The sequence below is a fragment of the Pelophylax lessonae genome (assembly GCF_965119305.1).
Source record: "Pelophylax lessonae genome assembly, chromosome: 3".
NCBI lineage: Eukaryota > Metazoa > Chordata > Amphibia > Anura > Ranidae > Pelophylax > Pelophylax lessonae.
In genome coordinates this window covers 314512583-314539189 of record NC_138770.1, presented here as the reverse complement: position 1 = coordinate 314539189, position 26607 = coordinate 314512583, and the positions used below count along the sequence as shown (strand labels likewise).

Here is a 26607-nt window from a genome sequence, read left to right as displayed (position 1 = left end):
CCCTTGTATACTTCCCACTGTCCCCCCCCCCCTTGTATACTTCCCACTGCCCCCCCCCCCCCTTGTATACTGCCCACTGCTCTCCCCCATATACTGCCCACTGTCCCCCCCCCTTGTATACTGCCAACTGCACCTCCCCCTGTATACTACTAACTGCTCAAGGTAAGTGAACTGGTGCCCAGGGGGGATATGGTGTGGACTGGACTCTGAAGTGACGGGGGGATTCGTGGCCAGGTCCGTCTGACACTGCCCCCACCGATGGAGCACCAGCCACCACTGGTTTTAACCCCTTCAGCAACTTGGGATGGGGGGGTAGGAGAGCATATTGGGGGCACGGCAATTTTTATTTTGCCTAGGGTGGCAAAAATCCTTGCACCAGCCCTGATCAGGGGGCAACCCTACCCCTGATCCCCGATGCAACATTTTCTAGGCTTGCTAGGGAACAAAAATATTTGAACTCATTACTTTTTCCCAAAACGTGAACTTATCCTTTAACGAGTTTTCAGAAAAACATCCACCCTTGTACAATAACTTGGACACCAAGTGGAACGGAGCACACATGCGCACTTTCAACAGAAGGCAGCCTTGAGAATTAGGTACAGCAAGCACTACTCTCGGCCAGCAGAGGGCACTGTGGGGGACCATTCCGGTTACGTGATTCCGGTTTGCACAGAGTTGCTGGTTGAGGCCTAGTCACAGGAGATTGGGGCTGTAGTAGAAGAAGTACGGAGCGTGTTATCGCCTACACGGGGAGAAGCCAGCTTGTGCAAGGAGCCTTCTAGGCGGACACCGGGATGGTGCCGCAAACAGCCAACATGAATGAAGTCATTGACAAGATCGACATGTCTCTTGGTATGTATTCACAGATAGGGGGGCAGTGTGCTGAGCTTATGTGGAGCGGCGGGAAGACACTGACAATCCGTTATTTCTGGCAGTACGCAGTGTCCTCATTGAGCAGACATGACAGAGTCTTCCTATGAAACCCTGGTGGTCTGTCTCCCAGTGTCTGTATCTGGAAATACTATTCATACTGCCCATGCAGCTGGTGACTGGATTCAGCCCTGATTTACACCCTTCAGGGTCACCCCCAGTGTACACAGACCTGTACCATTGTTTTCACCCATTATTGTGCTTATTATTAATCCTCATCAACATGATATACACAAAACTGCAGCTACAGAATGGGCACCAACTCAAAATTTGCACCATTAGGCCCTTTTCACATGGGCAATCCAATCACAACAACATGGCATTTCAGGCAGACCCGATGGAAAGGTCCATTCACTCCTATAGGCCGGCAGGTGTAAATGGACTGGTCTGTTTACACCTGCCTACCTCTGGGTCCCTTCTGGTCCACCAAAAAAAAAAAAGGAATGGATCCGACCTTTTCTGTTTTGGTGGATCTTAGCGGAGGGTAGTCGGGTGTAAACGGACAGTGGAGAGCAAAGTGGACATGCACAAACCTCACTCTGTCCGTGTCCACTCTGCAGAAAGTGAGTGGATATGGATGTGTTATCCGTCCGCTCTACTCCAATCAACAAGGAGGTCTGTGAGCTGTTTGGAAAGGAATCTGCCCCATGTGAAAGGGGCCCTTGGACCCCACTGGGAGGGGTCCCCTTGCCCACCCCCATCCCAAGTGTATGGCCAGTGCAGATAGTGTCCTATTCTGCTCATACTGCAGCAGTGTGTGCTGAACAAAAGTAGGACCTGCACTACTATTTTCTGGTGCAGCATATCGTAATGCACTACACCCCACCATACATGTGGCAGTGAATAAACATGAATGAAAGGTTCGTTTGACATACCAATAAAGTTGAACATAAAAGTAAACATTGCAGTGTGTTGTCATTAGTGCATCAGCACTGTGTACGCTGTTCAGCTCACGTTACACTATTGCTGCTGGTGTGAATAATTGCAGTAGTAAAATTAAGAGGAACAACACATAGGTCCCTGGTGCCACATGTAGCCCTTTGGTATATGTTGGGCGGCTCTCAGATATTAGCAGTCTATAGCGAGAACTTGGAATGGACTCTGGTGTGTTTGGGATCGTAGTTCCAGAACTCCCAAACCACCTGCCCGGTCCCCAGCTGCACAGACCGGGAAATGTCTCACTGCCTGTGATTAGCGGTGTGCAGTGTCCGCTTCCTGGCAGGATCAGTCAGGTGGGTTGGGATTAGGATCCCGAACACGCCAGAGCCCATCTCTAGTGAGAACATTGATTAGAGTAATAGTATTAATCTCTACTAGGCCCGTGTGACATGTTCCCAGTTTCAGATGGTCATCTGCAGCAGGTCCCCAGTCAGAAATTTAGCATGTCCAGCCCTCTCTGACACTCATTTCCCCATTAGGTCTGCAGTATCTGACAGTCCTCTCAAGCGTTACGTATATTGAAAGTTATGTGCAGCCCTTTGCTGATGTCAGGGGCAGCATTTGAGTCCCTCTTTAAAAAATGTAGGCTATGTGGGACTTTAAGTGAGACACCAGCAGGTAATACCCAGCGTCTCCATCCCTGTATTAGAAAAAAACAAAGGTTGAAAAGGATTAAAAGAGGTGCATGGAAGCAAGCCAGCCCCCAGTCTGATGAACTCACCCTCCAGTCTGCCACCAACCAAGTAGACCTGTCTCATGATATAAATAAAGAACAGGGGTTTAGTTGACACGCATTTGCAAATGCATGTGTAAGCTGTAGGGCCACTACACGGCACCCTGTTTTACCTGCAGTCCTAACACTTTCTAATTTGAGTGTCTCCACAATGGAAGCACATGGCTGCTAATGGATGGATGGGAGACAGGTGGGAGGGAGCAGCCCAAACCTCTCCCATCCATGACTGGTCTAGTATATCAAAACTCTAATAGCGTTGTTGTAGGGATGGTACAAACTGAAAAGGACCAGCTGAGAAGCATACACCTCCATCCCCTTGGCGGATGCAGTGTAAAACACAGATTGGGACTTTATATGAGGCAATTAGCCTGTATAGAACAGTGCCTCCATCCCTAATTTCATAAAATATTTACATGAGACAAGCAGGTCATGCTATTTGTCTCCATCCCTGTATATGAAAAAACAGGGGTCATGCACCTCTTTTAATCCTTTTCAACTTTCGTTTTTTTTAGTCCCTCTATAGCTTATAAATTGACAAGCACTGACATAGATCAACCACATCCACTGGTAATATAACAGAGGCTTCAGCTACACCCTTGCCTCTGTAGCATTTCACCCCTATTCGGCTTAGTCATATAGATCAGTGGCCCTCAACCCTGGTCCTCAGGGCCCACTAACAGGCCAGGTTTGCAAGATAACTGAAATACATCCCAGGTGATATCATTTGCTGCTCAGTGATTGCAGTACTCTAGTCTGCATCTCTCCAAGGTAATACTTAACCACTTTACCACTGAAGGATTTTGCTGTCTTACGTCCAGGCCACTTTTTGCGATTCGGCACTGTGCAACTTTAACTGACAATTGCGCGGTCGTGCGGCGCCGTACCCAAACAAAATTTACGTCCTTTTTTTCCCCACAAACAGAGCTTTCTTTTGGTGGTATTTGATCACCTGTGCAATTTTTACTTTTTGCGCTATAAACAAAAAAGAGCGTAAATTTTGAAAAAATAACAATATTTTTCACATTTTTTTATATGAAATTCCCCCCCAAAAAAATGTAAAAATCAAATTTTTTTTAAATTTTTGGCCAATTTGTTTTCTGCTACCTATGTTTGGTAAAAAAAAATCACAATAAGCGTATTTTGATTGGTTTGCGCAAAAGTTATTGCGTTTACTAACTAAGGGAAAGATTTCTGTCATTTTTTGGTGTGTTTTTTTTTTTTTTTTTTAACGAGTAATGGAGGCGATCTGGGTTTTTTTTTTTTTTTTTTGCGGGACTGCGACATTGCGGCGGACAGATCGGACCCTTGACTGACATTTTTGACACTTTTGGGGGTACCAGTGACATTACTGCAGTAATCAGTGCTATAAATATGCACTGTTACTGTCAAAATGACACTGGCAGGGAAGGGGTTAATTTTATTGGAGAGGGAGGGGTTAATGTATGCCTGGTGCTTACTAACGTGTGTGGGGGGAGGTGACTGAGTGACACAGGGACAGATCGCATGTTCAGCTATGCTGAACCCTGCAATCTGACCCTGTCTGTCACTTAGGAGATCTGCCCGCTTTGTTTACACAAGCGGGCGGATCTCCAATCTCGATTCCCCGACGATCGGGGAAGAGCAGCGGCGATCGCCGCTGCTCCTCCCCTGGCCCGACTCCCGCTGTGACTGAATACACCGGGAGCGAGCCTCCGGCGGCGCGCGAGCGCCGCCCACAAGGGGAGGAGTCCAGTGACGTAGGTCTACGTCGCTGGACGGGAATGAGCCACTGTGCCGCAGTAGAGGCACAGTGAGCGGGGTTAAGTGGTTAAAATCTGGCCTGTTAGTGGGCCCTGAGGACCGGAGTTGAGGACCACTGATATAGATCACTAATTTTGCTATTGTGATTGTTTCATGGAGGGAGATTTGCTCCTAGAGGGTCTAGCATCCTCGGTGGGAGGAGAACCGACAGGGCGACAAATGGGAGGTGTTTGAGTGGCACTATTTTTACATGCTGATAGGAATAGACACTAGTAATAAAGGAGCACAGTATACAAATATAGTTTTTTTTTTTTTATAGAAAAAAATAGTTTTCAATCGGTAATCTATTGCCAGGGACAAGACTAAAAAAATTATTGTCTTGTCATTTATATACACTATTAGGGGCTGTACACATGGGCCGAATATTGGGCAGCATCGGCCAAGTTTATTAGAAACCACCTGACATTCGACAGTTGTTTATGGCATCTGATCCAATGGGAACCAGCCGAACACGTGGCTTCTGTGGAAGGGGCATGATTGACATCCCAGCAGCACGCTCAGCCAATGGCTGAGAGCATTAACCTGTGTGTTCAGGCGGCGGGGCTTCCCCTTTTCAGAACACATTAGCTCAGCGAGGGAGATCATTGTACTAACATCGAATTATTAGTACAGGATCTCCTCCTGTGCTCTTGGGCTTTCTTTCAGCCTGCTGGGTTTATCACTGTCATTTTTAGACAGGAATAGGAAACATTGCTACAGCGTGGCGTGCAGTGATTTTTTCGATAGATTAGTTGGAAGGCTATGAGCCAGACCAACACATCTTTTTATCTTGCTGTTAAGCTGTGATGAGCAACTCTCCTTAAGGGCAAGTTCACATGCGGCCGGGGGCAGAAAAAAACAGGCAGTTGAGTTGTGGTTTTACTGCCCCCTTCCGTTTGCCTAAACAGTGACATGTACCTGCTCGTGGCTGTACACATCCCGTGGCAAAAATCCAAACGTGTTGCTTCTGCCAAATGCGGTACTTTTGTACCGTGTGATCCTGCACTGGCAAAGCACTGTGTTTGCAACCTGTGTTTGGGGCGTTGTTTACTTTGCACTGACCCCCACAGCAGATCGTAACCGCAGTGTGATTGAAATGCGGCGTGGGATACTGCATGGAAATGTGGCTTTTCTGTACTGCATTCTATTGTGAATGGGCCCCTATTGTCCTCTCCTTTTGGGAATCCGGACTGTGGCCAGTGGCTGTGTCAGTACGAGAAACCAATGCCTCAGCTTTCTTTTTCGTGAGAGTAAAAAAAATTCATAGCGCCTTTTCTTAGTAAGAGGAGCGTTATTGCCCCATCTTTGGTGTCAGTGGGAGAAATAGTGGCCCGTATTTGGTGTCAGTGGGAGAAATAGTGCCCCATCTTTGGTGTCAGTGGGAGAAATAGTGGCCCGTATTTGGTGTCAGTGGGAGAAATAGTGCCCCATCTTTGGTGTCAGTGGGAGAAATAGTGCCCCATCTTTGGTGTCAGTGGGAGAAATAATGCCCTATCTTTGGTGTCAGTGGGAGAAATAGTGCCCCATCTTTGGGGTCAGTGGGAGAAATAGTGCCCCATCTTTGGGGTGAGTGGGAGAAATAGTGCCCCATCTTTGGGGTCAGTGGGAGAAATAATGGCTCATCTTTGGTGTCAGTGGAAGAAATAATGGCCCGTCTTTGGTGTCAATGGGAGAAATAGGGCCCCGTCTTTGGTGTCAATGGGAGAAATAGTGCCCCGTCTTTGGTGTCAGTGGGAGAAATAGTGCCCCGTCTTTGGTGTCAGTGGGAGAAATAGGGCCCCGTCTTTGGTGTCAGTGGGAGAAATAGGGCCCCGTCTTTGGTGTCAGTGGGAGAAATAGGGCCCCGTCTTTGGTGTCAGTGGGAGAAATAGTGCCCCGTCTTTGGTGTCAGTGGGAGAAATAGTGCCCCGTCTTTGGTGTCAGTGGAAGAAATAATGGCCCGTCTTTGGTGTCAGTGGGAGAAATAGTACCCCGTCTTTGGTGTCAGTGGGAGAAATAGTGCCCCGTCTTTGGTGTCCATTCACATCGCATTGGACCAAAGTCATTTAGGACCCTTTAGTCTGCACCAGAATTTAATCACATGGGTGTTCACACCTAGGAAATCCGATTCATGTCCGAACTGACAGTTTGCACTGCGATATGTGAGCTGATCTGTGGGTGTGGTTAACATTGTATTGACACCACCAGCAGTCGAGTGCGATGCGGGATTCGCAGGGTTCCTGCATTGCATATGTGTGAACCTACACTGAAGTATAAAAAAAAAAGCCCCCCCTGTTTATTTTGGTGTGATTGTTTTTACCTTCAATATTTGTTTTTCTGTAGAAATATTTGGTGTTTGGCAGTGAAGCTTTTTTATGGCCTGTTTAGTTGTAGCCTGCTGGGGCAAAGTCACAGGAGTGTGTGTGTGTGTGACATCTTCACTAGCGTATTCATTTGTTTTACAATTTAAAATGTTTTTCATTTCAGCTCACTGAACATTGAGACTTTTTTTTTTTGCAGCAGCAGTTGCCTGAACTAACTTTTATATTCACAATTATTGCAGATTTTCAGTGTAAAAGTAATTCTGTATAAATTTGTCTGTTCTCCTTTTTTTTTTTTTTTTTTTTTGTGTTGTGTAATCAAAGATGCATATAATATATCGGTATATAAGCCGATTATACGTTTTCCAGTTTTACAAGTATGAGTCAAAGGTTGTAAATGACAAGTCATTCATTACTGATATTTACTGCCTCCCTGCTACATGCATAACAAAGGGAATCGAAAGATGTCAGTGACACTTGTTGGAATGAAAAAATGGGGAAAAAGTATGGGTGGGGGGAAATCGAAATGTATGCCATATGTTATATGTTGCATCCTAAAAGATAATTAGAAGAGGTCCCATTCCAGTTATAAGTGGCTGGTGTAGCAGTGGAAGGTATAACCCAGCATTCTGTCTAATATGGTAATATGAGCTATTCAGAATACTGGATCACTGCACATTTGCACATATTAAGCAAGTTAAAGTGCAATTCCATGCTATAACTATCTACTTATTCTGCTCTCGCCCCTCTTCTAACTTCTATTCCTACACTCCAGAAGGAAGATGCTGTTCTCAGAGCGCTCCAGTCCTGGCTTTCCCTCTTCTCCCCTGAAGTCACTGCTAGCTAATAGAGAAGCTGATCAGCTGACTGGACTGGAGTGCAATGAGGATAGGTAAATATATGCATGTTCTTTCTACAGGGTAGTTCATATATGTTAGAAGGGGTTCTAAAGGCAGAAGATTTTCAACTGTATTCATTCTCTCCATTAATGTAAAAAACGTTCTGAGTGCAGCCCCCCTTATACTTACCTAAGTCCGATCTCCAACCAGCCCAGTGCCCAAGGTCAGCAGCTCTCTTCCATAGGCTGTGATTGATAGCAGCAAGAGCCAATGTGGAGGGAGTGGGGGTGGGTCAAACCGCGCTCTGCATGCCAATGGGCATACAGAGCCTGCCTTGGGATCAAGCCCACATGAGTGCCCCTATAGCAAGCATCTTGCTATGGAGGGCACTTGTAAGGGGGAAGGAAACAGGAGTGCAGGTGAGGGACCCCAGAAGGGGAGGATCGGTGCTGCTCTGTGCAAAACCATTGCGCAGAGCAGGAAAATATTAAGGTGTATGTTATTTTAAAGATGAAAAAGTTCCTTTAAAAGTAGGTCTTTATAACCTGGACTTCCACTTTAATATACATGTAAACCGTACGTGAATGACTTTTAGTTGCCATAATTTATTTTTTACAATCATATTATTTTTATTTATTTTTTAAGAGGGGATAACATCAGTCATAGGCTAAAACAAAAGATGGAGAAGGATGAAATTAACCAATATTTGCATCTGTAAACTTTCTGAACCTATAACAAGGTGTTTCTTGAGGGCCCTTCACATTTGGAGGTATTGTCCGAAAGCACACTGCATGACCTCAGTCACTTATACTTATGCCTTACAATCTTCTAACCTGACTTGTCCAGTCTACTTACCTGCCCTCAGGTCTGAGTTCTTGGCGGATACATCTTTTTTTCCCTTCATAGTTTTCCTTGATCCCTTCATCACACCCTGGGTTTTTCAGTTCTCTTTCCTGCCAGTTTTCCCTGTAACTCTCCACTTTCCAAGCCGCTCCCTACGCCCCTATATTTTCTTGCCTGGAGCTACCTGGTTCAGAGTATCTATCCACTATTTTAGGCCAGTCATTTGACAATAGGCTGGGCGGGAAGTGGTTAAACTCTACCTGTGTACCTGGTGTTAGTGCTAATCTGTGCTCTGTGTAGTGTAGCAATGTGACTAAAATTTGTACGGTGTAAAATCTGTGTGCGTTGTATACATCGTCGTGTGCAGTCTCTTCTGACTTATTAGAGCAGGTTTGAAACTGATTACCTCTTAGAATTTGGGGGATAGGCCCAAACTGGTCATCCGCTGTTTTTTTTTCCTTTCACAAGGTGGATGGAGGAACCCCCCCCCAAATCAGGCATTGTATTTGTGTATTCTGGCAGTGGAACCTGGTGCTTTCAAAACTCGCTGATCGAGAAACATTTTCCAACGTGTTGACAGAAATCAGTTGAAATTCCCTGCTGAACTTGCTGAATGTTGATTAGTGTATGGCCAGCTTTACATTTTACGCCTGTGAAGAGTTAAGTATGCAGGCTGTAGTTGCTGGCTTCCTTCCAAAAATACGAATTGCCTCGCTATGTCTGCGATCAATACTTTGAAATAAAAGACCTAGAATAAGCACACGTCTCTTAAGTCTCAGAATTCCTGATCTATATACTTGTTCAGTATGACAGCCAGATACTAACATTCCTAAAAGCAGAGGTCATAAATGATAGCCTGCATAATTCATTCATGGTATGTGTTCTTGAAAGACTACCAAAGCTGTGTGCAGGAACTTTTCTGTGCCGGATACTACTCCAACGTCTGAAAATACATAGGAAGGATAGGTTACATGAGAATTAGAGAGACAGTGATAAAACAATATGACTGTATTGACCCTGACAAATTGAGTAAATAGGAATCTATTTTTTTTTTCACCCACAAATTGTAATAGTGCTACCTTTTTTGTTTCCTTTTTACTATCTTTGTCCTATTTACAGTTTAAAGTTCTCCTGAGGATTAAAGGAAACCTGTGCTTTGAAAATAGGCTGCTATTGCTTAACTTTACATTTTTATAAACTGTTTTTTACCTGGCTTTTATAATGCTGAGCAAATTAGTGAATTTGCTGCATGCTTGACAGTCACTCAAAGTATTGAGGTCCTTGAACCGCATTTGATCCCTTATCCTGAACCTACCTAAAGCCCCGTACACGCGATCAGATTATCGAACGATCTGTCGTCCGTTTTTTGTGGCATGCTAGTCTGATGTGGAAAGTGAAGAGGTTATTTTCATATGAATTTTCGCGTATGACAGAATTCTACTGCAGAAGTGATGTCATGTGTTGGATTGTTTTTTATGTGTTTTTATGTGTTCGTTCGTCTCTGAGCATGCCTAGTCTTGCTCTTAAGATTTCTTTCCGTCAAACTGTACTAATGAGACGAAAATCAGACGTTGCGTTGACGGACGATAAAAATTTTATAGCCTGCACATCAGGATTTTTTCGGCCGAAAAGAGTCGACTGTCGAAAGCACCATACTAACAATCCGAAAATCGGCAGATCGGTCGTTGGTCGAAATTTCCATTCAGATTTTCTTATCGTGTGTACGGGCCTTAAGAGTGGCTCTGACCCATAGGGGCGTCGGCGACTCTTTCCTTAAGTGGATTGCTGCCTTGTATAGTGACCCCTCAGCCACTGTGAAGTATATCGAACATGAATCAACTTCCTTCCCCATAGCCCGAGGCACCCGTTAGGGATGTTGTATTTTCCCCACTTCTCTTTATAATTGCCATGGAACCTTTTGACCACACACATTCGTCTGATTCCTGACATCCGAGGTATTGAATTGGCCGGTGTGCACCACAAGCTTGCGATGTTTGAAGATGATATATTGATGTACGTTGCATCCCCGCACATTATCCTTCCCAATTTGGTATCTCTGTTGAATGGCTTCTCCTTTCTTTTGGGTATTTATGTAAACCTGGCCAAATCCCACACACTAGTCTCCCTAAAGGGCGCCACTCTTCGAATGGTGCAAGGCCAATTCTACTAACTGACACAATAAATACTAACTGACGCAATAGATTGTTACTTACTTGGCTGCCCTGGCTAGATTACTTCTAATCTACACAACCACTTACGTACTTCCTGGCACTGAAATGTAATAGGACGTGTTAATATATCTGTAGCGAGCCTCTGGGACAGAGATGCCCCCCCCCCCCCCCCCTTCCCCCTCTTTTTTCTTTTTCTCTTCATCTTTCTCTGACCCCCTCTACCTTGGAAAAGTCTTTTTGCCCACAAGTAAGAGCAATACCTCTTTTTGGTCCCATGGATGACTATAGGTGCATCTCATCAAATTAGAATGCCATCGGGGATGCGTGGCTTATCAGTGGATGTAGCCGGACGCTGTGTCCTATTGGCACCTTATCTGCACTGCTTCAAGTGGAACTACCAGCACCAGTCGATTAATAGTCCAGGTGTCACCCGATCATATTCCTGGGACATTTTTAAGCAGGGTTCAGCTACCCGCTCAGCGGCAGACTACGCAACCCCTGATGGCGGCCTACCTCCTCAGCCGGGGAAGGAAAAGTATAAGGAGGCCACTCAAAAGTTCTTCGCAAAGCCTGCTTCTAAGAAGGCTCCACTACAGTCTGCTTCTCCTAGTGATTGCAGTGGACAACAGTTGGAAGCAGGTGATAAAGCTCCCTTGGATGACACTATCACCTACCAGACTGGGATACTGTAAGTACACCAGCAGACATGCTTGCTTTGCATGCCACGCCAGCTTCGAATCCAGATGGACCAGAGCCTACACTCAGGGATATCCTTTCAGAGGTTACTGCCTGCATTGTCTCTTATTGATTCCCTAGCTACTGATGTTAAAGGGGTTAAAGCTGAAGTGTCTTTCATCCTTCAAGATATGCAAAAACTAGAGACTGCACCACGGCTTTTGGAAGGCCGTATTAGCACCCTGGAGGATGATCTGGTGCCCATGCAAAGTTATCTCACTTAGTAACATACTACAGTTACTAAACACGCAGCGCGACTAGAAGATCTCGAGAATAGATCAAGGAGGAATAATATCAGAGCCATAGTGATTCCTGAAAGAGCTCAAGGGAAAAACCCAGTCACATTTATTGAAAAGTGGCTTCTATCTGTGTTTGGGAAGGATTCCTAGTCTCTCATGTTTTCTTTGGAGAGAGCGCATAGAGTCCCTTTGCGCCCACTGCTCCTGGGTGCTCCGCTTCGCCCTTTGCTATTCAAGCTGTTAAACTATAAAGGATGGAGATGACATCTTATCCAAAGCCAGAACATTGGGGTCGGCCCTAGTATTGGATAACTCTAAAGTTTCTCTATTCCCAGACTTTTCTGCTGAGGTACAAAAGCAGAGGGCTCAATTCATTTTTCAATTCAACATTACCTTTAAGTTTGTGCCCCAGATTCTTTTGTCAAGGTGGATGTCTGCAAGAACCTGGTGATTTCCCTTTGAATCAAGCATTATCCTATACTCAGTCACTGGGAAGCTTCACATACGGAGTAGGCTAGCTGATATGTTTTCCCCCACGGTTGTTTGTCCTATGTGGACTTCACATTGTGACTTATTTGAGTTTCGGGACCCAGTTGGTCCATATGTTTTTTTTTTTTTTTTTGTTAACCACTTAAGCCCCGGAGGATTTTCCTGCTAAACGACCAGGGGGTATTTTGCGATTCGGCACTGTATCTAAACGAATTTGGCGTCCTTTTTTTCCCACAAACAGAGCTTTCTTTTGGTGGTATTTGATCACCCGTGCGATTTTTACTTTTTGTGCTATAAACAAAAAAAGAGCGTACATTTTGCAAAAATAACAATATTTTTCACATTTTTTTTATATGAAATTCCCCAAAAAAAAATGTAAAAATCAAAATTTTTTTAAATTTTCGGCCAATTTGTTTTATGCTACCTATGTTTGGTAAAAAAAATCGCAAAAAGCGTATTTTGATTGGTTTGCGCAAAAGTTATCGCGTTTACTAACAAAGGGAAAGATTTTTGTCATTTTTGGTGTTTTTTTTTTTTTTTTTAACGTGTAATGGCGGCGATCTGCGATTTTTTTTTTTTTTTTTTTTTTTTTGCGGTACTGCGACATTGGGGCGGACAGATCGGACCCTTGACTGACATTTTTGACACTTTTGGGGTTACCAGTGACATTTCTACAGTAATCAGTGCTATATATATGCACTGTTACTGTAAAAAATACACTGGTAGTGAAGGGGTTAACTTTATTTGGGAGGGAGGGGCTGTGTGTGTCCCTAGGGGCGTGCTTTCTACTGTGATTGGCTGTGGCTTGAGCTGTAAGGACACTGATCAACGGATCTACATAGATCCATGTGATCAGTGTTTTTACAGCGAGGAGAATGACAGGTGGCTTGTTTACACAAGCTGCCTGACATTCTCCCTCTCCCCCGCCGATCGCCGAGTGACCGGCGGACATCGGGTCCGCTGGTCACACGCGCGGGGGGGTCCGTGACCGCGCCTCCGCGGGCGCTCGCTCCCCAGAGCCTCACAGGCGAGCGACGTAGACCTACGTCACTCTGCCTGTGAGGGGCTGACTGCCGCAGTAAATATACTGTGAGCAGTCGGCAAGCGGTTAAAGGTCCTATCTGTCTGTGTTCCGTCATATACTATAATTTCACTCTCCTTCCAACAGATTTGTGAGGGTTATATACTTACCTTGCTGATCACAACTCAAACTAGACTGCTCTTCATTTTCATGGCTAGTTACAATCTATACGGTGCGGTTATTTACCAATGGATCCAGTCAGCACTAGGCCTATGCGGCTCATCCGGATGGCTATCTTTTTCCCCTGTACCCTATGGCTAAATGTTCTGTGATACTTTCTTGAAATGTAAGAGGTCTGGGTAAAGCCTCTTACACACGCACCGATTGTTGGCCGTAAATTTTCGGCCAACGTCCGATTGGCCGTTTGTCGGCTTGTTAATATGATGCTTCCGACAACCGACTGCGACTTTTCGGCCTAACAAAATCTGGTGTGCATGCTATAAAATTTTTGTTGCCTGTCAGCAGAACGGCCGATTGTTTCTCAGTCAGTACAGATTTCGGCAGACAAAAATGTGATGATCAAGACTGGGCATGCTCAGAGAAGAAAAAACACACGAAAAGTAGACCAGAACATATCACTTCTGCAATTGGTTGTTGTTGGCCGACAAAATTCGTGTGCAGTCTAGAGCACATTTCAACCAACACAACATCACTGGACAAAAGACGGCCGATCGGTCGGCCAACAATCTGTGCGTGTGTACGAGGCTTAACCGAGTGAAGCGACTGGCTGTCCAGTGATCTGCAAAGGTCCTCTGTGGTATTTCTCCAGGAAACACGTTTAGCTCCATTCTCTGAGACTCTAGAGTCAACAGTTTCACTCAAATTACTCCTCTTATGCTAGTGGAGTCAGTGTTGATTCCCCATGGTATTCAATTTTCATGTTTACAACAGGTTAAATATACAATGGGAACATATGTTTTTTTAGTCTGTATACTGGAAGGTCAGCATTTTGTGTTGATAAACATATATATCCCTCCGCTTTTCTCTGCGGGAGTCTTAAAATCGGTGGCCTAATTTTTAGCACGGCACCCTTGAATTCCTGCTCTCGTAATAGGCGATTTTCATAATGTTTTGGATGCTTCTTTAGATAAATTCTCAGTTCATACTCGGGCTCCTTGCCTAGAGGCCCATCGAGACTTGTTGCAGAGATGTTCTTGAAGGATGTCTGGAGAATGTTACACCCCACGGTAAAACAATTTTCCTGTTGTTCGGCAACCCATGATGGTCTATTCAGGATCTGGTCTTGGCTAATGAAGAAATGCTTCTTTTAATCTCGTCTGTCAATTATGAACCACACACCATATCTGATCATTCTACCATATAAGTACAATTCGCTAATGTGGGACCCCCAAAATGAGTTCTTGGAAAATTAATCTCTTCTGGTTTGAGTTATTTCCTGATCCTGTAGTAGAAGTGATATCTAATTCCTTTGCTATTAATGAGAATACTGCTTCCTCACGTTTGCTGTGGGACGCCTTCAAGGCTTTTCTGAGGGGGCAGTTAAAAAAAATAATTTCTCCCTTTTTTAAACTGGTATGAAAGGATGGTAAACTACAGTTTTGCTTAAGGCTCCTAGGGCTAGGGCAGAAGCTGAATATGTAGCACAACCAGATGATGGAACTAGAATGGCTTGGCTGGAGGCACAAGCTATGGCACAACATATGATTGTTACTAAGCCTGAATAGAAATGCTTTTTCCAGCAACAGGCATTCTTTAAGGAGGGGGAGGGAACAGGTCATAAACTGGCTATGATGGCTAAGGCAAATAGGAGTTCTTCCTTTTATCTCTGCCCTTAGAAAAACTACGGGGAATTGGCTACATCTCATACTGATATTTTAACAACTTTCAGGGACTTTTTTTTAAAGATCTGTCTCTGTGTCTGTCATTGAACCTCTCCTGCAGTGGAGGACATTACTTCGTTCCTCTCAGAGTGACCCCTACACTGCCTTAGTGCTTCAGATCCCTCTGTTATGCTCACCTCTTACTGTGGATGAATTGGGTGAGGCTCGAGTCTAACACTATATATAAACTTTTATAGACGCTTTATAGCGGGGTTATTTACCTAACTCAATGAATGAGGCAATAATCATCCTCTTGCTGAAACCTGGCAAGGATAGTTTATCCCCTGATTCATTTAGGCCCATCTCATTGACTACTGATGTAAAACTGCTGGCGTGGATACTTGCAACCCATTTAGCTAACGTTATCTCTAAACTCATACATGGAGACCAATTTGGTTTCATACCAATTATGTCTACTGCAATAAACATTCAACAATTGTCTGAATCTCCAAATTTCTGTTGATAACCTTGGCGGCCAGGCGATTCTTTCACTTGATGCTGCCAAGGTCTTCAACAGCGTCGAATGGGCCTATTTATGGGGGACCAAAAAAAAAAAAATGTGACAGGTGAAATTTTGATAGAAATGATTGCTACAAGCAAGTGCTCAGTGAAAGTCTTCTTCTGACGTCAGCCGGGGAGGCGCATTGGGAGGAAAGGAGGAGCGAGTCGAGAGTCACGTGAGCGCTGTTAGGCGCTGAGAAACCAGGTAGAAATCTGCTTTTTATTAAAGCACAGGCACTAGGATACAGATTGTAATCAAACAGAGGGGATGATGTAAACATAACATCGTTTTTTAGCAGCTGGGAGGGGAGCAGAGTGGCGCCAGTGAGAGCTGACAGGCAGGGAGGGGGAGGAGGACAGTGTAGGGCTGTGGATGAGGGAGGCACATACACTGACCACGGTGTCGGGGCTCAGCAGCCATGATACACCATGGTCAGTCTACAGGGGGGAGAGTAGAAACTAGCAGGATGAGCCAGGTATTTTAGGTGATACGGGGGACCAAATGACACAGCATAAGCACTGTGCCGTATATCAAAGGAACAAGATCAATTTTTTTTTTTTTTTTTTTGTGATATTTGGCGCTCCATTAATTGGAGTAAATCTATGTTACTTCCTGTAGACGCTCCAGTATCTCCCTTCTATGGCACATGAGCTCAGAATAGTTGCGTCCTTTAGATACCTGGGGATACAGGTCTCAATAGACCCTTCCCCTTCTTAAACCACTCCAAATTAAATGTACTACGTGGTGCAAACTTCCTTTTTAAATGTTATTGGTAGAGTAAACCTGATAAAAAATAATTTGGGCTCTACAACTGTTATATATTTTTCACAATGCCCCACAGTGGATACCCTGTAGTTGGTTTCTATGTATTGAATCCTTGTTTAGAGATCTCATTTGGCGAAAGAAACTGGCTAGAATAAGATTAGCTACCTTGCAGCATGGGAAAGATCAGGGAGGGTTGGCAGTACCCATTCCTAAATTGTATTTCTTAGCATTGCAACTCCAACACTTTGGGGGATTCCAGATCCAGAGTATCCATAAGGCGGACTTCTGGGTAATTCTTCAGAAACAATCCTCTATCACACTTAGGGATTTTTTTACAATTATGCAGGATGGTCCAATATATGTGCTGACGAAAACATTATGGTCCATGATCAAGAAACAATTGAGAATTGCTGGTTACCTCAGGGAAACCGCTTTGTGGCATAACCCTTCTTATGGGGAGTTACTCAAGCTAGAAGGTTCTCAAATTTAGGAGTCTAAAGGAATAAGCTATATCTTGCAAATATACTCTTAAATTATATTAAAGTCCTTTCTGGAGTTACAGGGAGAATTTGCTCAGCCTAGATAGCAGTTCTACTGCTATCTCCAATTAAGGCATGCTTTACAGGCTCAGACCCGAACCGAATAATAAAAAATGATTTCCAGAATTCATACAGCCTCATCTTTTTTTACACAAGACTCTTCTCAGCTATTATGTAGAAATAAATGGAAGCGGGATCTAGGTAATTTTGGAGGTGAAGTATGGGACCTATGTTTGCCATCAATACCGCTGAGCTCTGTCTCTCCCTCTTATAAACTGTCTCAATTGTTTATATTGCATAGATCTTATCGCACACCAGTGCAATTATTTAAGTGGGGTCACAGAGAAACTCTCCTTTGTCCTAAATGTGAGAGACCTGATGGGGTCTGGTTCACTTGCTGTGGAGATGCCCTAAACATTTTAGGTATTGGAACGAGGTTACAAATACCATTTCTACCATAATTTCATTTAAAGTACCAATGGATCCAGTAGTGTGTCTTTTAGGAGTGGTTGATGAGGAGGTATTTCCCCCACCTCCTCACATCATGAGTGATCAGGCTCTTACACATACAGGGAGTGCAGAATTATTAGGCAAATGAGTATTTTGACCACATCATCCTCTTTATGCATGTTGTCTTACTCCAAGCTGTATAGGCTCGAAAGCCTACTACCAATTAAGCATATTAGGTGATGTGCATCTCTGTAATGAGAAGGGGTGTGGTCTAATGACATCAACACCCTATATCAGGTGTGCATAATTATTAGGCAACTTCCTTTCCTTGGGCAAAATGGGTCAAAAGAAGGACTTGACAAGCTCAGAAAAGTCAAAAATAGTGAGATATCTTGCAGAGGGATGCAGCACTCTTAAAATTGCAAAGCTTCTGAAGCGTGATCATCGAACAATCAAGCATTTCATTCAAAATAGTCAACAGGGTCACAAGAAGCATGTGGAAAAACCAAGTCGCAAAATAACAGCCCATGAACTGAGAAAAGTCAAGCGTGCAGCTGCCAAGATGCCACTTGCCACCAGTTTGGCCATATTTCAGAGCTGCAACATCACTGGAGTGCCCAAAAGCACAAGGTGTGCATTACTCAGAGACATGGCCAAGGTAAGAAAGGCTGAAAGACGACCACCACTGAACAAGACACACAAGCTGAAACGTCAAGACTGGGCCAAGAAATATCTCAAGACTGATTTTTCAAAGGTTTTACGGACTGATGAAATGAGAGTGAGTCTTGATGGGCCAGATGGATGGGCCGTGGCTGGATTGGTAAAGGGCAGAGAGCTCCAGTCCGACTCAGACGCCAGCAAGGTGGAGGTGGAGTACTGGTTTGGGCTGGTATCATCAAAGATGAGCTTGTGGGGCCTTTTCGGGTTGAGGATGGAGTCAAGCTCAACTCCCAGTCCTACTGCCAGTTTCTGGAAGACACCTTCTTCAAGCAGTGGTACAGGAAGAAGTCTGCATCCTTCAAGAAAAGCATGATTTTCATGCAGGACAATGCTCCATCACACGCGTCCAAGTACTCCACAGCGTGGCTGGCAAGAAAGGGTATAAAAGAAGAAAAGCTAATGACATGGCCTCCTTGTTCACCTGATCTGAACCCCATTGAGAACCTGTGGTCCATCATCAAATGTGAGATTTACAAGGAGGGAAAACAGTACACCTCTCTGAACAGTGTCTGGGAGGCTGTGGTTGCTGCTGCACGCAATGTTGATGGTGAACAGATCAAAACACTGACAGAATCCATGGATGGCAGGCTTTTGAGTGTCCTTGCAAAGAAAGGTGGCTATATTGGTCACTGATTTGTTTTTGTTTTGTTTTTCAATGTCCGAAATGTATATTTGTGTATGTTGAGATGTTATATTGGTTTCACTGGTAAAAATAATTGAAATGGGTATACTGTATATTTGATTTTTGTTAAGTTGCCTAATAATTATGCACAGTAATAGTCACCTGCACACACAGATATCCCCCTAAAATAGCTAAAACTAAAAACAAACTAAAAACTACTTCCAAAAATTGTCAGCTTTGATATTGAGTTTTTTGGGTTCATTGAGAACATGGTTGTTCAATAATAAAATTAATCCTCAAAAATACTCATTTGCCTAATAATTCTGCACTCCCTGTAGCTCCATAAACGGATTGCCAGACTTTGGTTATCCCCTCACGCCCCCACAATTAACCAATGGATTGACCATGTTTATTCTATGCTTGTGCGTGAAAAGCTGACATATCTACATAGATGTGTTCTGTTCCTTATGGCAAGCCTGGCTTGACACACCCGGTCTTGCCCCCCCCCCCCCCCCCCTGTTAATTATTGTGTACTACAGTTGTAATGACCAAATGTTTCCTGGAATAGTACATCTGTAGATCACAATATTATTTGCATAAGAAATCATGGAAAAAAAGTTTGTTATATCCTACTTAGGTGTGGAGAGTTTTTATTAGGTGATCTTTGCAAAAAACAGGAGACTGAAAGAATTCCAGCTTCAAGATGTTTTTTCTATAGTTTTATGTCCTGTGCTTGTTTCTTGTTTTTGTTCCCCCCACCTTGTGGTGCCACCAAGCCTAAACATTGAAATATTCATGTCCCTGTGTGTTTTGATTTAATATTTCAGCATTCAGTAATTTGTAAGATGTGTGTGCGGCTTGTGTTCTTATATATACCATGCTGATAAGTCATGCTTGTCTGATATTTGGTTGTTTGTGCTTTGTTTCTTAATAATAATAAAAAAAAATTTCTTGGACTAAAAAACAAAAGAATATAATCAAAAGGTTAATTTATGTCAGTAAGGATCGGTTCACATTGGTGCGATGTGGGAAACCCTGCGAATCCACTGCGGGTTCCCCCATCACAACCCGACTTGCAGGCAGTTGACACAGCCATCTGTGAACCGCTGTGAATGTCAATACAAAGTAAATAACACCCCCAGATCGGTTCACATATCGCAGTTGGGAACCATCACTTCGGACAGGAATTGAATTGCATGGGTGTGAACACCCAAGTGATACGATTCTGGTGTGGACCAAAAAAGGGTCCTGCACGAGTTTGGTCTGAATGCAACGCAAATTCAGCCATACAATATGACTGAATTCGCATCGCACAGACATTGCATGGGATTTGCGCAGCAGTGCGGTGCGAATCACATGCGATGTCTGGCATCGCTACAGTGTGAATTGGCCCTAATTCAATTTAAAAAATGGAACTCATATTTTATATAGATGCGTTACAAACCGAGTGAAATATTTCAAGCATTTCTTTTAATTTTGAGGATTATAGCTTGCAGCTAGTAAAAACCCAAAAATCAGTCGAAAATTTGAATATTACATAAGAACTAAAAAAAAAAAAAGGATTTTTAATACAGAAATGTTTGCTTACTGAAAAGTATGTCCATGTACAGTATAGTATGCACTCTGTACTTGGTCGGGCTCCTTTTGTATGTTATGGAAGCCCAGGTTTCTTTGATAGTGACTTTCAGTTCATCTGCATTGTTAGGTCTGGTGTCTCATCTTCCTCTTGACAATACCCCACAGATTTTCTATGGGGTTTAGGTCAGGTGAGTTTTCTGGCCAATCAAACACAGTGATACCATGATCATTAAACCAGGTATTGGTACTTTTGGCAGTGTGGGTAGGTGCCAAGTCCTGCTGGAAAATTAAATCAGCATCTCCATAAAGCTGGTCAGCAGATAGACGCATGAAATTCTCTAGAATTTCCTGGCAGAGGGCTGTGCTGACTTTGGACTTGATAAAACACAATGAACCAACATCAGCAGATGACATGGCACTCCAAATCATTATTGACTGTGGAAACTTTACACTGGATCTCATGCAACTTGGATTCTGTGCGCCTCCGCTCTTCCTCCAGACTCTGAGACCTTGCTTTCCAAATGAAATGCAACGTTTTCCACAGTCCATGATGTTTTGGGCAGCTGAAGGCCACCCGCTATCAAGCTTTTTTCCCAGCTAGTTGCCTTCAGTCCGCTAATACCCACTTCTTCTTTTTTTTTTTAAATAGATTTTTTGCAACCTTCCTTTAGTGCATCTCCTGTAGCTTTATATAGCCAGTGATGTTTATCTGCGGATATATATATATATATATATATGTGTGTGTGTATATGTATGTATGTCGAGTTTGCTGTGAGTTCAATTGGTGTATCAGATTCTTTCTGGTAGTGGATCTGGACTGAATTCTTCACAGAAGATTTGAGTGTATGTACCTTGTACTGCAGCCAGGTTTATGTTTTTATTTGGTTAGTTTACCTGTAACCTAAGGATGACACAATAGAGCTATATATATATATATAGGTGATTGTGATGACTAGTTCCAATAGGTAATGACTAAGCACTAACATTTGTGCAAAATGTGTCTACCTCCTTGTCCCCCTGCTTCATTTGTCAACCTCTTGTCCTTTTGAAGCTTCAATAAGAGGATTTTTGGACATACTTTTCAGTAAGCCAACATTTCTATATTAAAAATCCTTTTTTATTGGCCTTATGTCAGGGCTTGACAATTTTTCTTTGAATCTAGGAGCCAGCTAAAAAAGTTAGGAGCAAGTTTTTCAAATCGGCTGCCCGGGGCCCAGAGAAAAAAAAGCAAGAAAGAAATAAAAGGGAAAGAAATGGAAAGAAGAGAAAAAAAAAGAGAGAGGAAAAAGAGGAGAGGGAGGTAGAGATGGTGGTGGTGGTGGGGGGGGGGGGGGGGGTTGTGGGAAGGGGAGAGAGGGGGGAGAGAGAGAGAGAGAAGGAAAGACAGGGGAGAGGATGTGGGAGAGAGGGAGATAGAGGGTAAGATAGAATGAAAGTCTCAGGCAGATGTGTATATGTACAGTGAGGTCCCCTCAGCTTTATGGTGTGTACAGAGGAATCCTCCAGAAGCATGGCACTCCCTCACCTCCACCTTCCTCACATACACCCAGAAAATGGCCTGCTCTGCTCCCCCACACATGTCTATGGGGGGGGGGGAGCTTTCCACACCTGGCCAATTAAAGGTAAACTGTGCCCCCCAACTATTTATAGGTGGGGCTCTTCCCTTAGCCACAGCAGGATGGGCTCAGTCTGCATTCCCACCTCCCCCAGGGGCTGAGGAAGCAGTGATACACAGGCAGATTGGAGCAGTGGGATGGGGAGCGGCTGACACATGAAATTCTATGCAGAGCCCAGGCCCGCTCACCATGCCCCCGCCTCTCACACCGCTCAGCCGTGGACCTGGCACTCTTACCCGATGTCAGATAGATGTGTGCCGGGTGACCGAAACGAGGAGGGCTGACAGTGGCAGAAGTTGAGCAGTGCGTCCTATGGATGTGCTGAAAGTGGAGATGAGGCAGCTGGTTCTGATTGTTCAGCGCCGTCCATGTGACAGTGCTGACCAATTAGAATGCCTCTTGTCGGTACACTTTGAAGTATTGGATAGGAGCCGCAGGGATTTCAAATCTCTGCATCAGCGAAGCGGCGTCCTGATGCCTGACAGCAGATGGCTGAAATCCTAGGCGCCCGGACTCAGTTTCTAGTCGCCAATGCGACCTGCGCCTGGGAATTGTCGAGCCCTGCCTTATGTAATGTTCTCATTTTCTGAGATACTTAAATTTGGGTTTTCACTAGCTGGAAGCCATATTCATCAAAATTAAAAGAGAGAAATGCTTGAAATAAATCACTGTGTGTAACACATCTATATAAAATGAGTTTCACTTTTTTAATTGAATTACTGAATCTAACTTTTTGATGATATTCTAAATTTATGAGATACACCTTTTAGGTTTTTCTAGTTCCGCAGTCCTTAGTTGATGGGCCCTTTTTGGTAGAGAAGCAAATCAAAATTCCAGGGTAATGCTCTGTTAACTGACCACCTAGCAATCCAATGTTGCTTGGATCGGTTATCCTTTATTTCTGTACCATTGCTTAATGCTCAATATTTGTGGAGGTTAACTCCTTTTAAACTCCTTTTTACATTTTTTTTCTCACTTTCGCATAGCATCTTTGTGCTATGTAATATTTTTCTTATCGTTTCTAATAAAACTTAAGTGAAAAAAAGTATTAAGGCAGAGCCAACCAGACAAATAGCATTTTCAGCTATTTTATTTTATGTCAACATTGTCAGCCTCCATATTTCTTAGTAAAGGTTTACTGTAAAGTTAAAGTTGGGGTTTAGTTCTTGGTTGCTGGCCTGAGTGGAATATGAGGTTTACCATTTCTCCCCTCCTGAAAATTTTTAGTTGCCTTTTAAACTTAATCCCTCTGGATGCTTTTCAGCAATTAACCTGTAACAAGTGTACAGAACAGTATAGTCAGAAACCCTTATCCACATATTTGTCCAGACATGGAGCCTTTTCAAAAGAAGAGGTTAGAAATTAAAATTATTTCTCAAAGCAGGTTTTTCTTTAAAGTAACACTATGTGTATAGATAGAAATAACTGCGAAATATTAAATATTCAGCCTATAAATAACTCGTGCAAAATTTGGAGAACACTCCCCAGAGACCAAGTTATTCCCCCACATCCTTTAACACTAAACAGAAGGTGAAACCAGGCTGTCAAATGGGAAACACACACACCTGATTGTTTCATTAACTCTCTGGTTTCAGTATTTGGACTGCGACAAATCCGCAGTCCTTATCTGCATGCTTGAAGAGGCTTAGGCCCCATTCAAACAGGCGCTAAGGACTGTTTACCATGAAGCGCCCTTTTTCTGGCATCTCTAAACTCCATGGCAGCCCCATTGTTTGTTTCGACAAGTTAAATTTCAGAGTAGTATAGGGAGGGTCAACACTCTGAGGCAAACCAACTCTGTTGCAGAGCACATGTGCTGATGGTAATTATGGCAAGAAGAAGATGGAGCTCCTCCTTTGTCCAAGCAGTAGGCTGGAAGTGGGTTCATGATAGAGCTGCACAATTAATTGTACAATTAATACAATTTTCAGGATTCTCAGTGCAGTGGGTTAAGCATTGTGTCTGGGTATGGCACATAGCCAGACATCCCAAGTCTCTGGAATGCGGGCGACAGCTACCTGACACCTGGGCGATATACCAGCTGTCTGTGTCAGAGCTCAGCTGTCAGAACGGAGATGATGCTTCCTGTGTAGTTCCGGCTCCGTTCTGTCACAGGCGGAGTGATATTAAATGTACTCCGTGTGTGAGAGGAGACCGAGGAGAGCTACAGGAAGCATCGGTTCTGCGCCGCTCCTCACACTCTTCGCAAGCAGTACCCGCAGCAGGACCCACCAGCCATCAGTATCTACCCACCAGCAGTACCAGCTAGCAGTACCCACCAGCTACCAGTACCAGCCAGCAGTAAGTCACATGTGCCAGGAGTGCAACTAGCCCCCAGCACATAGTTGTTAGTATCCTAGCATGTGCAGTGTTTCTGACTCCTACCACCATGACCACTTCAAATCACTGAAGTGGTTAGAGTGTTTAATATCTCTCAGAAGTAGTAAACCTCTGTATACTGATTGCATTTGATCATCCTCTAGTTGTGTTAAATTGGTGGGGGAGGGGGCGCGGAGTACCATCTAGCGATGTCCGTGCATTTATCAATTTACCAATTTATTTATTTTTTATATTCTTTTTCCTGTTAGATGACATTATCAAGCTGAACAAGGAACAACAAAATAAAGCTGCCTTCAATGGGGGAGCACAGACCAATTCCTTTCACTGGTTTCAGAACAAGTGGGGTTCTCGACAATCAACAGGTAAAAAAATTTTAGCTTCTTAAGTAATTCCTCATTACGGCTTCTTTGGTGCGGGTGCATGGCCCTGAATGGACCTTGAGTGTGGGGCTGTGTACCCACGTGGATGTCTCATTTGGGAGCAGCAGTTATGTCCGTGCAGCCATTACATCCTGAGAGACAGCAATAAGCACGGGGACACGCGTGATACTTGTGTATCTCAATGCCAGAAAAACATTGCCCTGCACTGGGCATGGATTAAAATGCCCCATGTAAATGAGGCCTTATGCACGATGAGAAAATCGGATGCAAAATACCATTTTCGGAGCGATCGTCCAATAATCTGATCATTGGTACACAACTTTCAAGACCCGATCATGACCGTTCATGTGAAATTTATCCAAAGGGACAAACATGAACATTTTTCTCTTTCGTTCATTGATGGACACAGCTCCTGTCATTCTTGACCATTGGGTCTTTATGCCACCTACAGGAGTAGGACACTAGGCAGGAAAAAACTTCTGGCAACACCCATGGGTAGTCCCAAGGGGTATACTCCCTCTCCCTGCTATGGTCACCCCAGTCTGGCCAGCAAGCGCGCGCAGGCCTCAGCTCCGCGCAAGGTCGGCCGCGACATAGCCTTACTGGACGGAGTCACAGCGTTCTTCCTGGCCGACAGCCCCCCCCCCCCATTTCTATGGAGATGGATCTGTCTGGAGCGGTGCCCACCTGGTTCCTGGTATGGTGAGTAGCTGTTCCCCTCTGCCCCTGGAGGGTTTTGGGGTGGACGTGGGCCCCTCCTTCCCGCAACCCCCCCCCCTGTTTTTGCCGAGTCGTCCCCCCCCCCCCCCATCTCCACATACACTGGATCTGTTTGGGTGGCCTGGTCACTTGCATGGGATAGGGGTGGGGCGCTAACTGGTGATGGCGGCCGGGGGGGTGCGCCGCTGGCGACTGGATGGTTGACTGTGAGGAGGGGGGTTGTACCTGGTAGGAGCTCCTGCCAGGGCAACCCCTATCTTGCCTGGATTTGTCTTTGAGGCCTAGTCTCCCAATTCTGGGTCCCTGTATGCTGCCATTTTGTTGTAGCCTGTGTATTCCTATACATGGTGGCCATGTTTGTGTAGTCCGGCGGCCATTTTCTTGTTGTTGGCCATTTTCTTGTGGTTTGTCATTGCAAATAGTGGTGGCCATGACAATGGAGCCCTGTGGGCTTGGCAATTTTGGGCGGTGGGAGCCTCTCCTAATCCCCTGGTGCTGGCTCCTGGATCATTTAACTTCCTGATCGCCGCACGTGTAGTGCAGGATCTCCTGGTGGTTGCAGGTGGTGAGTTTGGTGGGGTCCTCTCCCTCTCTGCTGAGGATCGCTCTGTGCCTTGTGCTTGGTGACTGGGTGGTGCGGCCAGCGCGGTGGAGATTGTCCCTTAGTGTGTTGCATTTTTTTGTGGGGTCCCCCTAGTGACTCGTGGAGTCTTTGGAGCACATTTCCCCACCTGATCCCTTCTGAGGCTCCACTCCATGTCCCAACCAACCATCCATTGACTGACGGTGGTCCTGGAGTTCCTTTTGTCCTGGGTGGAGGTGGCTTGCAGGCAACAGGCTAGCAAAAAGCTCCCCCCGCTTTCCCCTGCCTCATCTGTCTCATCAGATCGTGGGTCACTTCTCTGGGTCTGCAAACCACGCACCTGGAATCCTCTGATAGTGAGGATGATTCCTCCACATCTGCGTCCTCTCATAAAAAGGGCGCTGGTGGATGCACTGATTGTATCTGTGCGTGAGACCCTGAAGATGGGGGACGCAGCTGAAGCTGTGACAGAGGCGCAGGCACCCTTTGGCACTCATAAGCTATTCAGAGCGGCAAAGATGTCCTCTTTTATTTTGACAGAATTGTCGCTAAAGAGTGGGGTTGACGGAAGCGTCCCCCTGAGGTTCCTAAGTGCTTTACTAGGTGTTACCCCCTACTTAAATCAACTTCTTAAGAAGTGGACTGTTCCACCGGTGGTGGACCCTCTGGTTTCCTGATTAAACAAGGCAACCATGGAGTCCCCAGCTTTTAAGGACTTGGCTGATCAGAAGGCGTAGGCTGTGGCCCGCACTATGTACACCTTAGCTGGTTCGGCAATGAGGCTGGTATTTACCATTGCCCTCGTGTCGCTAAGCTCTTACGCCGTGACCTAGAGGGAGAACAGCTCCCCCCCTGCCTTTGCTGAGCTGGCGG

At 44.7% G+C, this 26607-nt stretch overlaps 1 protein-coding gene across 1 annotated transcript in view; it reads left to right on the top strand.

Moving 5' to 3' along the window:
• Positions 1 to 619: 619 nt before the first annotated feature.
• FYTTD1 (forty-two-three domain containing 1) overlaps positions 620 to 26607 on the top strand; it is a 72807-nt gene continuing 46819 nt past the window's right edge. The window contains exons 1-2 of the mRNA XM_082252508.1: positions 620 to 852; positions 24300 to 24413. Coding sequence (XP_082108634.1) covers positions 795 to 852; positions 24300 to 24413 — 172 coding nt within the window. The 5' untranslated portion in view covers positions 620 to 794. The remainder of the gene's footprint in view (positions 853 to 24299; positions 24414 to 26607) is intronic.